The sequence below is a fragment of the Mustela lutreola genome, chromosome 3, assembly GCF_030435805.1.
Source record: "Mustela lutreola isolate mMusLut2 chromosome 3, mMusLut2.pri, whole genome shotgun sequence".
Taxonomy (NCBI): Eukaryota; Metazoa; Chordata; class Mammalia; order Carnivora; family Mustelidae; genus Mustela; species Mustela lutreola.
In genome coordinates, this window is record NC_081292.1 from 120876250 (window position 1) to 120894330 (window position 18081).

The 18081-nt window shown below is 34.3% G+C and overlaps 1 protein-coding gene across 1 annotated transcript in view; it reads right to left on the reverse strand.

The window, feature by feature from the left end:
* LRP1B (LDL receptor related protein 1B) overlaps positions 1–18081 on the reverse strand; it is a 2000743-nt gene that overhangs the window by 85071 nt on the left and 1897591 nt on the right. The window contains exons 80-83 of the mRNA XM_059166755.1: positions 10264–10380; positions 8508–8681; positions 6290–6415; positions 725–889 (exon numbers count right to left, since the gene is read on the reverse strand). Of these exons, the coding sequence (XP_059022738.1) occupies positions 725–889; positions 6290–6415; positions 8508–8681; positions 10264–10380 (582 nt within the window). The remainder of the gene's footprint in view (positions 1–724; positions 890–6289; positions 6416–8507; positions 8682–10263; positions 10381–18081) is intronic.

An 18081-nucleotide genomic window follows, 5' to 3' on the forward strand; every position in this document is an offset into this window, starting at 1 on the left:
ATCGGTTAATGATGGGGATTAAGGAGAGCACTTGTGATAAGCACTGGATGTTATATGGAGGTGCTGAATCACTATATTGTACACCTGAATGTTAACTGAAACTTAGATAAATATTTTTTAAAACACTTTACCCTGAAATGTAAAAATAAAATTTAAAAAATAAAAAAGAGAAAGATTTTGGAATCAAACATATAAAGCTTATAGAAATGATTTTACTTAATCATTCTTCTTTTTTTTTTAAAGGTTTTATTTATTTACTTGACAGACAGAGATCACAAGTAGGCAGAGAGGCAGGCAAAGAGAGAAGAGGAAGCAGGCTCTCTGCTGAGCAGAAAGCCCAGTGCAGGTCTCAATCCCAGGACCCTGCGACCATGACCTGAGCTGAGGGCAGAGGCTTAACCCACTGAGTCACCCAGACACCCCTTTACTTAATCATTCTAAGCCAGTATCAGAATACCTGTAAGCCCTGACCCCTGTTACATGGTGCACAGTCATCTCACGATAATGAGCATTATTACTGTGACATTTTGTGACTTGAACTTCAATATACCGAATTTAGAACAAATACTATTATGTTGAATTAATAATTAAATGTAATTTGTGTTAATCTATTTTTATAAAGACACCGGGAATTAAATTTCTAACTCTAAGTATCCTCTTTATATTTTCACATGTAAGGAAAAAGGCAAATTATTTGGATGCACAATGAAATTCAAATATTTACCCAGAACTGAGGGTATACAGGTTCCTCCATTTTGGCAGTAGTTGCTACAGTGATTGACTTCACATCTGTCTCCTGAGTAACTAGGCCAACAATGACACCTCAAGTCACCCTTCTCATTTAAAATGCATCTTCCTCCATTTTCACAAGTTAATTTGCATGAATCATCTGGTTATAAGAAGGAATGTACAAATTAGCATGCTTTTCATTAGATGATAGAATAAGAACAACTCACTATATAAAAATCAAATATTCAAATTTTTTATAAAATTCCCCACATAAGTACCTCTAATATAAAAGTAGAAGAAGAAAACTACTATAAATACTATTTGAAAATAGAGAAATAGATTTTAACCGCTGTTAAATGGTGAATACAAATACTGACTTAATTTTTATTCTTCTTTAGGCTTAAAGAGTTGTTAACCATTTCTTGTATTTATTAAGACATTACATAACAAAACCAACTGAAACTTACTAAAAATGAAATGTTTTCTAATCAATACATTTTCTTTATGATATAAGCAAATATGGCCTAGTTTTAGGACTGTTTGATATTAAACCAAACTGAAATACATAAGATAAATTTATAGTGTGAAGGATATATGCATATAAAGTATATATATAGTATACTTATTAGATATGGAATATTTAATGAATATGGAAATATACTAGATATATATCTATATATATATAAATACAGATATAACACACATAATTTATAGTATAGAAAAATATTTCAATGAAAATACATTCTTTGATATACATCCTTAGTAACTATGTGTAAACAACTCAAAACTAAAAGTCACATAGGTTTGGTATAAGATATTGATAAAACAGTGTCAGAAATTTTCCATATGTAAAATTTCCATATGGAAAATGACTAGATACCATCTGTTTGCTTAATATATTATGGCTGAGGATAAGAAAAAGATGGTCATTTCTTGGGGTCACAAAATTATTTTTAAAAATATGATGAGTCTTATTTATGATAAGAATTAGTTTGGAATAATTTTTTCAGGTTACTGTTTACACGGTCTTACTCCATTAGAAATACTGCTTTACTTATTTCGCTAAGCATGATACGCTCTGAGAAAGACAACTATCATATGATCTCCCTGATATGAGGAAGTGGTGATACAACATGGAAGCTTAAGTGGGTAGAAGAAGAATAAATGAAACAAGATGGGATTGGGAGGGAGACAAACCATAAGTGACTCTTAATCTCACAAAACAAACTGAGGGTTTCTGGGGGGAGGGGGTTTGGGAGAAGGGGGTGGGATTATGGACATTGGGGAGGGTATGTGATTTGGTGAGTGCTGTGAAGTGTGTAAACCTGGTGATTCACAGACCTGTACCCCTGGGGATAAAAATATATGTTTATAAAAAATAAAAAATTAAAAAAAAAAAAAAAGAAATACTGCTTTACTTAGGGGAGGACATGATGCCCAATTGAACACAAATGATTGAGAGTACTGTGAGAAGCATTCTGTTCTAGAATATGCCTTCTACTAAAGCCACACCTCTTTTATAAAGTAAGGTAAAATCAAAACAGCCTGTATTCTTTGTTCAAGATCCATTGGCCCACACATAGCAGAAGTGTTAATATATATCACTGCAAGAATCACAAGAGCACTTTAAAGAGCCTCAGTGCCTTCAAATAAAAAAAAAATGACTCAAATATCACATCCACTATGATAAATAGAGACTATTTATGAGCAGTACCAGAAATTCCGAGACTTGCCTCTTTGTAAAGCAAAGAGTTGAATACAGAGGTTGAATTATCAAGAAAGATCTAGAATGGAAATACATACTTCCTTGGTTTAAAATTCAACCAAACATTTCTAATTCGTTCAGCATAGATATCCCTGACTGGAGTTGTGAATGTAAACAGAGAAGATAAATATTTAAGGCATTATGATCATAGTTAAGATTATTGTAGGGGAGTCAATTTTCATCTGTAAATGTTCTCTGTAAACTACATGGATATTCAAAATCTCTACATGTTAGGACATGTGCATTTCTATAATGTGCCTCATTAGGCGCTAGAAATTTTAAAATAGAACCCTGCTTGATGAAATAGAAGTGGAGCTTCAAAACCTAACTGTAATAGTTCTATAATGAAAAAGAAGGCTGCATTTGTCAATAACTAAATCATCCCCAGAAGCCAAGCTCCAGCAATTATAATCAACTATAGGAAAAAGCAGGTGAATACTTCTCCAAGAATGAGTAACATTTGAATTTCAAATTTCTTCCATGAAGATTAAAAATATTCAGTGTCTCATCATTTAACAATAGCAGCTAGAGAAAGGCAAGTAATTACAAAGGGCAGAAAAACTTGGCTACATCAAATGTTAATGTCAGGAAAAAATTAATTGGCATTTATCTACACCAATCAATAATTCTGCTATCTATTTATTTATATTCCTCACCAAGGTGGTCTAAACTGTCTGCTACCAAGGCTCATATGCATAGAGGCCAATGTGAATATTTTTTAACACTCTGATTATTTAAACATAAGATTTATTTTAAATTACAAAATGAACTTTTAGGAGGATTCTGTAACCGTGCCTTTCAATCAAATCTGAAATAGTAAAACTGAAATTTCTTACAAAGTTTAAGGAGGGCACATGATGTGATGTGTACTAGGTGTTATATGCCACTAATGTATCATGGAACATTATATCAAAAACTAATGATGTACTATATGTTGGCTAATTGAATTTAAAACAAAAAACGTTTTAGATCTTGGGTAAGTGTACATTTAGACAAACATGCTTTCTCATTCCAAACATAAAACTATAAAATTTGATGAATTAATACACCAAAATCTACTTCATTTTCTTACTTACTTAATGATAGATTTATCTTAGAGTGCTGTGTGTCTACTTTTTATAAAGCAATGTGCTAGGCATTTTACATATGTCATTTCTGGTCTTTTCAGTGACTCTGGATATGGGTGATTTGGGAGCTATAGAGGCACTGAGGTGGACTATGTGCTGGTGAAGACTGGAGAATGCCTAGGTTCACCTTGGGGGCCCACCATTATTAAGCAATGTAAGACCATCAGCTGAGCCTCTCCATGCTTCAATTTTCTATCTATAAAAACAGGGGCAATGACCATACTATCTTTGGGGATTTGAGGGAATTATATAATAATATATTATTAAATATATTTAAATTAAATATAAATTAAATTAAATTAAATATAATAATACATATACTTAAATTATGCCTTATTCATAAGCCTTCAAAATATTTATTATTACAAGTAGTAGTAATATTCATTGTTAATCTAATTTTATGCAAAAGAAATTAGACTAAGGGATGACAGGGCCAAACACATTAGTTAATTGATAGATCTCGGCCTATACCAAAGCTCTGCCTCAGATCCACTCCAGGCCAACTTCCTCCTGTGTATTTGCTGGATTATTGGATAAATACATCTGGGTTTTAGATACATAATTTATACTAAGAAAGAAGAAAAAAAGGATATTAATGTCTAGTTGTAATGAAAAAAAACAACAAAAACTATAGGCAACTTGACCATAAAAACATCACTACATCTGAGTCAATGGAAAAGTCACATTGGTGGCATTAGTAGACAAGGTCTGTGCAGAATCTTCATCTCTGTCTCAGGGGTCTCTCCCACCCTGCCAATAGTGTAAGTGGACACAGTACACAGGGGCAGGGTGGGGGCACACCTGTGGAGATCACTGATCACAGGCTTTGAGTGTGTGTGGAACTAATAAAAGCGTGGCACATCTTCTACAGGGAAAGACTGCTATTTTAAACAACCTGTTTCTGAGATGCTAAGGAGAATATGCGGCCACACATCGCTCACCTACATGACCATGTCAGAGCAGCTAGTGAAAAATGTGCCTAATAACATTTGAAAATGTCCATTTAGTTCTCCCATTTGATCATCACAGCTGAGATCACAGCCACTCTCACTGGAAAGATAATCAATAAAGAGAAAGGGTGCAGTCTAGTACCAGTGACAGTTCCCTTTTCAAGAACTGGCACTAAAGGACTCATCCAAAATACCAATCATGATTCACAATTAGCTCTCTGTTAAGAAATTTCTAACCTTGTCACCCACAACACTGTTTCAGACGTGTTAGAGACTAACTAAAATAAATGACTATTTTCTTTACATGCCTTACTTTCGTGCCTTTTCAGTTCCTCTGTCTCGTGTTCTGATCCTCATGCCCACTTAATCTGAATCCCCTCTGTCTTGGCAGACCTTGTCCTAGGGTCATATTCTATAGAAAATTGTAATCAATTCTGTAATTGGATGATCGCCCGAATTCGGCTAATGGTGTTAGCAGAATGTCTCTTCTGTCTCTTCTCTTATCACTATGCACAAGAATATCTATTGGTGGTTACGTCATTCATTGTATCATCTTTACAGCCTCTTCCGCCTTGCATATCCAATGCTTAAATAATATATATTAAATGAGGGAACTATGGTACTTTTAGACACCTAGAGCCTTGGAAGGTAAAAGTCTTCAGATTACCTGTAACTCCCAGTAAAGAACAATGAGAAAATGATATGGGAGTGGAGATGCTGACTGAGGGCAAAGACATGGTCTTCATGTGAGGTGTTCATTCTAACAGAGAAAAATACTGCAGGTAGGAAGTCCTGCAATGAAGAGATCCTAAGTGTACCGCATTGGAAAAAATGTGATCCTCAAGGGATTTTAGAGCATGGTGTTTTTGTCTGTGTCATAAAATTTAGTAAGTGTGGATTTTCTTTTCACTTAATAGTAATTTGTCTTTCCATTAGAGTTAGTGTCTTGATTATGAGGGAACTTCTCATCAGTCTACCTGGCTAATTGAGAAATGTCTCCTTTTTCTCTTTCTCCTTATACTATTTTCTTAAATGTTTGTTATTTTATTTTGTGATTTTTTGCTACTTAATACTTATAATAAGCAACTGAAATACTGTTTTACTTTTTTAAATGTTTGTTTCAATGTTAATGTACTTCTAAAATATGAGCTCTAAGAATAAAGAAATCTTGTCAGTTTTGTTTCTAAATTAGTCCTTTGTTTCTAAATTACTGCTACGCTTTTCTCATAAGCCCTCAAAATATTTATTCATGTTGGTAGTAGTATGTATTGTGAATTAAATTTTATGCAGAAGAAAGTACAACTTAGTTTCTTATCCTCAGTTTCTAAATTAGCATTTGGGCAAGATAGTTGTTCATCATGAACTTGATGAATGAATAAGTAATTTTAAGATTGGGTTTAAATTTATAAGGAAACGGTGCCCTTAGAAATACCGTTATCTTCACTGATAAAGAGCTATATAAAATTATCTTGATTTGGTGTATGACTTCAAAGTTAATCTAGTGTTAAATGAATAGTAAGTGCTCAGTGCAGCTCTGTGACTATAGAATGAATTGTTAGGAAGTCATCACCAGGGAGAGTAGTTTATGCAGGCATTCAAAAACCAATGATATCAAGGCTACTACATTGATGATTGAGTAGCTAATTCTGTTCAGTTTCAAGAGGGGTGAAAATTTATCATACAAATTAATTCTTTACAGAATAATGACATTTATTTACCTAGTAGGCTGTCATCATTGCAAGTACCATTAATCAAATATTTGCCTTCAGGGCACACACAGGTAGCTCCAAAGGGATTCAGCAAACACAAGAATTCACATACTAAATCCAAGCATGGATTGGGCACTGATTAAAACAAAGAAAACAAAGAAATGCATGACTGTAAGTACCGTAGTTTTCAGAAACATAAAATTCAACAAGGTGAAAGGATACATTAGCAATGTTGAAATCCTAACAATCGCCACTGGGTATATGTTATTTCAGTGTTACCATTCTCCTTTATAGGTAAGAGAAATTCTTATCCACTACCCATCATTAACAGGTAATTTACCCTGATTTACACTTCCCACAAGAGAGAAGGAATTATTCAAACATATATTTTGTCATTCTTTCATCTGACTTATTTTTGCTAAAAGAGATGGTCTGAGATATCCAAGTAGATTTTGGGTTTATGTTAAGAAAAAAAAAAAGGTAAAGCCAACTGAAGGGTTTGGGGGACCTACTCCTCATTTTAGGCAGTTTCAGAACTGTTGAACAGACAGAAACAACTTCCTCCTTGTATTTACAAAGGATTAAAATTCATCTGTATTTGTTCAAAACGCAAACAAGGGAGAGGATTCTTTTCCTCTAAAAACCAGAGATAACATGGTTTCCTTTCCATCAGGTTGCAGTCTGTGTACATGTAAATGTCTGCCACATTTATTTTTGTCTAAATTTCTCTCCAATTAGCATCCTCTGCAGTCATAACTGCTCCATGGCTCTCCTTAGAGAATCTGTCATTAGAATGAAACAGAAATGACACCTAACTAGTGAAATGATGACTGTGAGAATGGCTTTGACTGAGTTAAAACCATTACTCAAATACCTATTCTATCCAGGGCAAAGCCTTATTTACTTATGTAGTTTTTATGAAGGTGGTAATATTTGACTCTGAATCAGGGGCACCTGGGTGGCTCAGTTGGTTAAGCAGCTGCCTTCAATTCAGGTCATGATCTCGGGGTCCTGGGATAGAGCCCCACATCAGGCTCCCTGCTCAGCGGGAAGCCTACTTCTCCCTCTCCCACTCTCCCTTCTTGTTCTCTTTTCTCTCTGTCAAACAAATAAATAAAATCTTTAAAAAAAGAGAGAAAGAAAGAAAGAAAGAAAGAAAGAAAGAAAGAAACAGGAAAAGGGAAAGAATGAATGACAACTAGAGGATGATACCATGTCCTCATACTAACCCTGGAACTAAAAATGTCAGATCATTGGTAAAGAGCCACAAAAGTTTGGATAGGATTTCAGGAAGTTCTTAGGGGACTATCTTTCATTTTAATCTGTTTCCAAAACTGATTTGGACAAATATCAATTGTTACCTTGCCATATAATTACACCAAATGGGGTTAAGTTTCTTTTTATTTGCAGCAAAAATTTATCAATAAATCTTAAAGTTTCTTGAAGTTGAAACTCATACATAAAGACAGATCATTAGAATTTCAGACACACTATTTTTTACTTTATTCTTCAATATTTTTGATAATTGTGTTTGAAACTGGGTTTTCAAGATAACTGCATCAATGATTTATTCCTTTCTAGAATGAAAGTACAATAAAAAATAAACAGAGAAAATATAACCCTTGAAAACAGCACTCCTCAGTTGTGTTTATTCATTTATCTATTTAATTAAGTTTTAAACATTTTGTTTCTTTATTATTTGACAGAGAGAGACAGAGAGGGAATTCAAACAGGGGAAGCAGTAGAGGGAGAAGAAGGCTTCCCCCTGAGCAGGGAGCCCAAAGTAGGACTCCATGTGGGGCTCGATTTGGGGCTGGATCCCAGGATGCTTGGATCATGACCCAAGCCAAAGGCAGATGCTTAATGACTGACCCACCCAGGCACCCCCTCCTCAGTTGCTTTTAAAGATGGAATGTTGATGCTATGATTGTTCCTTATTAACAGTAACAAGAGTCAAAATGGCTAATGATGAATTTCAATACCTGCATGGTTAATGTATAAAGTCAGAGGTTTTATTGAAAAACAGAATGGTATTTTTTTTTATATAGCCAAGGAAACACAATCAAATGCAAAATAAAATTTTGTATGATTTACATCTTGACTTTGGTGATTAAAAAGTCTTATAATATCAACATTAAAGTTTCTTAGCTCAAAGGATTAAGATACTGAAATAGTTAAATATTTTAAGATACTGTCTTTTGTCGAAAACAATAAAAAATATACTTACAGTCTAGTTGTTTATAGCGATGAGATATCAAAACACCTTTTGTCTTATCAATATCTAAAGCTAGGTATTCTACTGAACCATGGCCAAACTTTTGTACTCGAAATACACCGTTTTTAGGTCCTGCTCCATATATATAATCTTCAAAGACATCAATCCTGTGTGGATGTAACAAGCCTAGAATTTTTAAAAGGTGGAGTTATAAAAGTTGCAATGGAAATAAGTGCTTGGACTTAAAACCAAGTTTATTCAAGATCCTGTAGAAAATTTTACTACTGTTGTTTAAAAAAAATCTTTCAGAATTATAATATTTTAATATTAGCTGTAAAGTTGTTAGAATTAATTTCTTTGCAGTAGGAATATGTGAAATCCTAAACATATCACTCACAACATGAAAAACATTTCCATCATCACTTTAACCATCTGTGCCACCACAAAGCATTTGCTGGGGGTTTACTGTATGCAGAGTGATCTGCTGTACAGTTTGCAGACAAAAGAAAAGCTATAGGTTAGCCTTACCCATTGCATACAGAAAGACAGTTCACAAAATTCTAAATTTGTTCTAGATCAAATTAATGAACAAATTAGATGGCCTGACTGACCAAAAATAGAGAAAAAAAGACATTACCATTGTTTTAGAAATGGGTTAAAGAAAACAAACTAGCAAATGGTAATGATGCCTATGACTAGTTTGGCTAACAATAAGAGAGGCTATCATTTTGTACGTTTTAAGAAATGACTTATTTTAAGAGATTTTTATGATAGAAATAATTAATCTAACCTTTGACACTGAAATGTATAACATGCAAAAAGACATTTATAGTTTAGTTCTTATCTAGAGGTTGTAAAACATAAAGTTCTTTTTAAAAAATATATGTTTCTTCAGTGCACTTAAGCTGAAACAGGTTAACTTTACAGTGATCAGTTATAGCAATGCGTAACTTTTTTTTTTTTTTTTTTTTTTGCTATCTAGGGTCATCATACAAAAGACACACTTTGGGCAAAGGCACAATGAAAGTTCACTTTATTTATTTTTTTTTTCAACTCCTCTGCTTCTATTAAAAAAAAAAGAAAAGAAAAGCTATATTCAGTACATATTATAAACAATTTGTGGTAAATAAATGAAGATGTTGTTGTGGGGAGGGGCAAGAAAAACAGAAGAGAAAGAAATCAGTTTCAGCAGAAAGAACTGAGGTTTCCAGGCAAGGCAAATGTGAGGCATAGACAGTCAAGAATGAGAATAAATAGCAGGATGTAGGCATAGAGGCAGGGATACAAAAGGGTACTACAGAAGAAGAGCACAAGTAGATTCTGTACTCACTGAAAGTAGAGGTAAGTGAATTTTACACACTGCTTTTCATTGGGATGTACAATTGTTACAATGATGTTTTATTATACACAGTAATTCATTTCTGCCTGCTATCACTGCAATTTGAAGGAAAAACTTGTGTTCAAAGGCTCTAATCTTGACTACTTAAAGTGTTCACCTCAGAATGTAGTATCTACAGAAGGAACAGAATGAATATTTTCTGAAAATGGGCAGCAATGGGCCGTGATTGTCCTATGCTAAGGAAATTCTGGCCTGGCCTCTTGTTATTCTAGTAGGAATGAAAATTATGCTCTCTAGTAAGAGCAACAAGTTGCAAGGAAAAAGAATTTGAGGAAGTTTAAAATGTAAAGCTTTTGTATTTATACTTATGTACCATTATTTAACACTCTCGATAATAATTAAAAGATGAAACAAAAGCGCTTCACAAACCTTGTTTGCTACTGACAGAGATTACTGAATCAGAGCCATCATACAGAACACTGCCAATAATAGAAAGCTCAAGGTCAGCCCAGTATATTCGCTCACTAAAATGATCCACAGCCAGACCTGAAAAATCAATACATGAGGACAAATAACAAAAATAACATTGAAATTATTTAAAATTATGTTTTTACTTCTTAATGTATAATCATGTTTGATGCTGTTCTTCAGGTTTCAAAGAAATTACCCAGTCTACATCATCATACTGTAAAAATTAGGGGAAAAATGAAATAATTACTCCTTATGTGCAATACATATGTATAGCTTACATAGAATGTATTAAGCTGTAGTTAAAAACTTTACTTCACAAAGGAAAAAGTACCCTATATATTTTTCCTTTCCAAAATTACTGGTCTCTTAACTATAGCTCTTTTCTAAAATACTTTTCCGTAATCTTTTAGTTTTTATCTTTATAATACATGCAGAATTAATTCATTACTTCAATAATTTATCCAAACTTTATTTCTAATAATTCAGTGTAATTAGTTATATTTTTAGTATCTTCAGGAAGGTACATTTCTCAGAATACAAAAGGCTTACTCATAAGACATTCTCACCCATTTGAAATTGGCCAATGATGTGAACCACCTGCATGCATGTTCAAGTTTAAACTGACTAAAGATGGATGTTTATCATAGGGAAGAATGAATGGCAAATTCCTTAATTAAGGTTCTAGTTGTGTTTAAATTTTTCACTCTAATCATTAAAATTTCTCTGGGACTGCTTGTCTTTATTTTTTATCATCACTATCTGTCAGTGAATAACAATGGGCTAAAAGATGTGGAAAAATCATGTTTTTCTACTTATTTAATTTTTTATTTTTTTAATTTCATAATGTGATTTGAGTCTAGGCAGTATCTTCTCATAAAAATATCACCAACATAAAAGATATCTGAAGTAAACTTCCTTCGATATAGAAAAGTAAGATCACAACACATGAATTCTATAGTAAGACTTCACTGCCGATGTCTAATTTTTGTGACACAGCTAGTCTTTTATATATGATGTATTACATAATAAAAACAATATAAAGAAATTAAAATACCCTTGGCAGCTGAAAGTTAAATAGCTTTCCCAGTCTGAACAGTCAGTAAGAACTAAGATACACCTCCATGGCAAGGCAACTGAATCGGAAGTGTTTTTGAATTTGTGCTAACTGGATTCCTGTGTAGGTAGGTCCAGGATTTGACAATCAGAATGAAAAACCAAGACCAAAACCAAAACCAAAACATACAAAAACACTCAACTCACAGTGAAAACCAAATAAGAATCAATTTTTTTTTTTTAGTTAAGCATGTAGATCTAGCCCAAATGCAATCAAACTAAATACAAATTATGTTCCTTAAGTGTAATATAAAGACGTACTATGTCCAATCAGTCTCTGAGAAATGATTTAACAATTAAAATAAGTGGCTTATGTTTTATCAATTTCTGCTCAATGATTGATTTGCTAATGTGAACATGTTGGGAGCTATGATTTTGCTTCTTCATGTATAATTACAGGTAACATGAACCATAAAATGAACCAGTTTCCTGCTGCCCCCATTATATTTCAAAACAGTTGTCTAAGCAAGGTTGAAATCACTTTCCTTTCTCTTTCACAGATGCAATACAATAAAATAGTAGATTAAAATAAGCTGTCCCCCAAATTGGTCTTTACATTTGGATATTAAATTTGTTAACTGTAGAAAAAAAGAAAAGAAACGTATGCCATGCAATCTAATTACCAATATTGTTGCTTTAGATTCCGCAGCAGTAAATAATTTATCAAAAATGTCCTATATTGCTTTATTAGTCTAGGCTTGTCTAAGACATACCCATCTTTATCAGCTCCGGTCACATATTTTACTATTGGATGGTATTATAACTAGATAAAAATTATATAACAAAGCTTTCAGATGAGTGGAGTTTATATGCCCAAAATCCACAAATCGATGATTTTGATTTTTTCTTAAGCCCTTTAATAAAAGAGATAGTCTTTTAAATTAAAAAGTTAATAAAGGAATCAACTAACTTCTCTTGTTATAGAGATGAGAGTGAATTTTATATGAAAGAACAAGTTCATTTCTATCTTTAAAATATCACATCTCCTTTTTGTCTTTAATAAAGTACCAATAATAAAATGAAAAAAAAATCAATTCCCAAGAAAGTCATTTTTTTAGCTGAACTGGGAATGATGGATATTTGGAACCAAGTCTGTGTAAATACAGAAAATTTAAAATAAAGTGCCATTTGGGTTAATCTAGCATTATGGAATCACAATTTGGAGGTCTTTTAAAAGATAAAGACAGGCTCACTAAGTTTTAGGAATGTATAATAATAAACCTAGTTATATAGTCATTTTCTCAACATTTCCCATGATATCAAAGGCTATGATTACATTTTAGGGATTTTTGAATCTCACTTTAGGTAAACTCTGAAAATTTCCAAGATCCTCCCGCTAATTCCCCAATTTCCACTATGGTCTTAAAGGGGGAAAAAAAAAAAAGAAAAAGAAGAAGAAGGAAGAAAGAAAATGTTAAAGCAAAATCTTACGAGAAATGGCCCTAATACCAATGTGATAGTTAAGAAAGAACAGGTGGAGAGTAATAAATTAAAATCACTGTATTTCCAGAAATAGAGAAAAAGACTATATAGATTCTGTGCTAAAAGAAAGCCAATATTTGTAAGGTAGTATTAGCCAGCAAGTGTGCAATACCATATTCTTGATTTAAAAGATGATAAAAAGGATCTAAAAGCTGAAAATATTTACCTCTTTGTCAAATTTATTTAAAAAATTGTTAAAAGTATTTTTTGAAGTGTGGCTGAGTGGCTCAGTTGGTTAAGCATCTGTCTTCAGCTCAGGTCATGATTCCAGGGTCCTGGGATAGAGTACCACTTAAGGCTCCCTGCTCATCGAGGGGTCTGCTTCTCTCTCTCATTCTCCCTCTGTGCTTTCCCTCACTTACTCTCTCAAATAAATAAAATCTTTTTAAAAAAAAAAGTATTCTTTGAAGTAGTTTGCTTACTTACAGTCTTAGATTCCAAACTAAAGTTACACACACACACACACACCCTTATCTGAGTGTTAGTAAAATAAATGGATTAAGGAGTTCCAAAAATAGCTTTAAATTTTTTTCCTATTTTATTTTATTTAAATTCAATTAATTAATGTGTAGTGTATTATTAGTTTCAGAGATATATTTCAGTGTATATAGCACCCAGGCCTCCTTGTATCACGTGCCTTTCCTAATCCCCATCACCCAGTTACCCCAAACTACCTCCCCTCCAGCAACCCTCAGTTTGTTTCCAATAGTTGAGAGTCTCTTACAGTTTATTTCCCTCTCTGATTTCAGCTTATTTTATTTTTCCCTCCCTTCTCCTATGATCCTCTTGTTTTATCCATTTCATTTAACTAGAGACCTTTGTTGTCCAAGGAAAAAAGAATTTGCAATCAGTAATTATAACCAGTGCATGGTCAATGTGTACTTCTTCAAAATCTCAGAAATTGCCAGGATTTGGCAACATAAATAAACTGCTAGGTATCAAATAAAATGTTATTCAAATCAAACTCATAATCTTACATGCTCTCTTACTGGAGGGAGAACTGGAAATTGTCCTTACCTGACCCATTATTCATTAACCCAATATATATTCATAAGACACTTCTCTTGTACTATGCACTGTCAGGTACTAGGTATGTAGCAAAGAACAAAATAGATCGTGTTCCTAATCTCATGGAGCATGCTACTCAACCACCACACAATGGATTGAATCAGAAGATAAATTACACCTTTTGTTTTTAACCTAGTGTCTAATAAAATAAACAAGTATGCCATTTGTCAAAAGAGGCTATAAAACCATACTATGGGTTAGAGTGTTAAAAACTGTAGGCGTTCATCTCTTCACTCATTCCGTACATAATTACTCTAAAGCACACATCAAGTAGGGGCACTGTAATACTCTTCAGTGTACATATAAACACAAGTAAATGTTTTGATTTAAGTTGTTTTTGGTCTTACTGGATACACAAAATATACAAGAAAGAGTTCATCCTCTACTATATCATTTGAAACAGTAGATGATGAAATATCATCTATGGAGATAATGAGTGCTATGAAAGCCCAGAGAACTGAGATATTTTCATCATGGTTTTGGAAAGTCTGTAATGGCAGTGCTCATAGTGAACAAACATAATGCTAGCTAAGTAAGTGGTGGACTAACTATTACTGGACAGTAAAATTCTAACCCTGAAATGCAAGGGTTATCTCAAGGGATAGACAGACATATCTGTTCCTCTTGCTGTTCATTCCTGCGGATATGATCTACACCCTATGAAAGTACAGAGTCTCATCAAATGTGTTGCAATTCCATGCATATATTCATTCATGAATTCAGAAATGAAAGACAGAATTTCCAATGAACCCAAAATGTAAAGAACAGCATATCGCACCTGGAGAGAAACAGAAGTGTCATTATAGTTACTGATTTCAATATACTAATGTTGGAGTCAGGGCAAATATTTATCAACATACACCAAGGAAAAAGACCAAGAAAAAATGGTACAAGCAAGTCTTAAGATGTTTCTGGGAAGACAGAAGTAACAAACGTACATCGGTAGAAGGATATCTCAAGGGTACATATGCATGAGTACATGGGCCTCTCCACATATAAGGTGTGCATGTAGAGAGAGGTAGAACAATGACTAATTCATTGCCAACTCTTCGTTATCACTCTCTAGTACTATGCTATTTATGAAGTCTAAATTATCTATTATTTCCTAAAGCTCGCATGAGATTTGTTCTTGACTCATTTTTATATCAATAACATTTAGCATAACAATACTCAGGAGTTATTAATCACTATAAAGACAACATTGGGAGATGCTTCGCCTGATAGAATAAAATCTTGCTTAGGAATACAAAACCAGCATTTCCAATATGAAGAAAGTCACTTATTAAGCAAGGAGGCATGAAGTAATAGAGTTTTATATATGGCTTGTGGATTTTTAAAAATCTTACAGAATTCTAATTGATATACAATGAGAAAATGAATCAAATTAACAAAATATACTAAATGACATTTTAAAATATGAATAAAATAATTATCAGTGCTAGGGGGTTATGGAATTATATGGAATTACATTATATGGAATAATATGAGGCTTTAGCATAATACATGACATATTGTTTCGAATAATTATTCTTAGCTTGTTAGATATTAAAGGAATTATGTTAATTAATTATATTGGTTTTAACATCTGATTTAAATTAATTGTTACAGGGATGCCTGGGTGGCTCAGTTAGTTAAGCATCTGCCTTTAGCCCAGGTTATGACCCCAGGTTACTCAGGTGTTGGGCTCCCCATTTAGTGGGGAGTCTGCTCCTATCTCCCCCTCTGTTCCCCCATGCTTGTGCTCTATCCCTCTCTCTCAAATAAATAAATAAAATCTTTAAAAAAATACATTGTTATGAATTCTCTATAAGGTTAGTATTATCACATACATTTTATAAATAAGAAACTTGATCCTCAGAAGTTTACACAGGCTTCTCAGTTTTAACTCAAGCCTATATAAATGGAGGGCTTATGCTCTTCCTGCTAATTTATAGTTTCTCTATGTAAGTCACTATGGTATTCCCAATAAGGTCTACATCTTTCTTTTGAAATTATTTTTTCAGCTGTTGTGACACTGAAATCTGTTGCTTTGTTCCAACTGCTCAAACACCCTTGCAGTCTTCAATGCTGACTGGGTCTCTCTTCTCCTTCTCCTCCTCCTCCTCCTTCTTCTCCTTCTCCTCCTCCTCCTCCTCCTCCTTCTTCTTCTTCTAGATTTTATTTATTTATTTGACAGAGAAAGAGATCACAGGCAGGCAGAGAGAGAGGGGGAAACAGACTCCCCACTGAGCAGACAGCCCCATGTGGGGCTCCATCCCAGGACCCTGAGCTCATAACCTGAGCCGCAGGCAGAGGCTTAACCCACTGAGCCAACCAGGCACGAGATGACTGGGTCTTTTCTAAATATAAGCATCTCACAAAATTTTACCCTAAGAAGCCTCTTTGTTTTCCCCTCCCTTGTCCATCTTAACAACTCCAGCAGCTTTAAATATCAGCTTTCTTTGCTAATTTCCCAAACCTTAAGCTTAAGCCCTAAGCTTTAAGCTCCAGAACTAAAATTTTCAATTATCTGTGCCATCTCTCCCACTGACTGACTCAGCCAGGGTCACATCCACACCTGTAACACTTGCCTGTGACTGACAGCACCACACAGTGGGCTCAAGGGCACCTTCTCAAGGTTCTACTCTGTAGACCTAATAATGTCACATGGAAAACTCCTCTCCATCATTTCTGTCTTTTTTTTTTTTTTTTAAGATTTTATTTGAGAGAGAGAGAGAGCGCACAAGAGCAGGAGAGCCGAGAGCAAGGGCAAGGTGTGGGGGGGTTGGTGGGGGAAGAGGGAAGGGAGAAGCAGGCTTCCTGCTGAGCAAGGAGCCCCATGAGGGGCTTGATCCCAGGGTCCTAGGATCATGACCTGAACTGAAGGCAGGTGCTTAACCGACTGAGCCACCCAGGTGCCCCCATTTCTGACTCTTTTTCCTGCTCTATTAACACTCTCTTTTCCATAGCACAAAACACTTTGTAACTTACTCTGTAGTTTACTTTTTAAAACATTATATTTTTACTATATAACCACTAGAAGAAGAGGGACCTGTGTGTTCACTCCTCTATTCCAAATGCCTAACATTACCCCTGACACATAGTAAGCACACAAAAAAGTATTAGTTGGATGAGTGAATAAATGGCTTCCAAGAGTCTACTGCCTGTAAGTGAGGCAGAAGTTTTCAAAGCAGAGTTGCTGAGAAGAAAAGTCACACATACCCAGTCACATCGGCTAGAGAGCCCCACATTAACTCCTTTCTTGACATGTCCCTATGGATGTCTGCTCAGATCCTATTATCTACTTAACGTAAAGCAATAGTATTTGTTTTACATGGTCTTTGACATCCTGAGTGGTCTGACCCCTACCCACCCCTCTAAGCCTTGTTTCATGATATTTTCCAATTTGTTTACTATACTCTGCCTTTACTACCTCAGGGCCTTCAAATCCATTCTTTACTTTGCATTGCAACATCATTCCCCATGTCTATGCCTTCATACAGTTTAGCAATTAACCTTAACCATCAGTAACTCTCAGTAACCATCAGTAACCTCTCCTCCCCACTATAATTAATGTGGCACCTGCTGCATGCTGAACCACTCCTCTCTATCAGAGCCATTTACACACACGAACATTTGTGCATGCACACACACACACACACATGCACATACACTTTTTTGGTTTTTCTTTTTATGGTCCCCCACACTAAATTTAAGCTCAGTGAGTGCACAGATCCATATTTCTGATGACCACTAGTATCTAGCATATAGTGAGCATCCAATATTTTTTTAATGAAAGGAGAGATGGATGGATAAATGAAGGAAATAAGATAATTATATGAATAGTTTTAATTTAATGACTTTTTGTCCCTCCTTGACACATTTTTTATCTCTTCCATTATTCTCATATGCATTTGGTAAATTCTACTATGCAAACTCGGCTTTGTCTCCCATACATTCTCCCCTTTTCCCCCATTGCTATTCGAGTTATGCTATTCTCGGCTCTCCACAAGATAACTCAATGGATTGTTAGCTGGTCTCTTAGCTCTGTATTTATTTATTTCATTGGCACAATACTACCAAAGCAATAAGCCTGGAAACCTACCTTATTCACATCACTCTTTGAATCAAAAT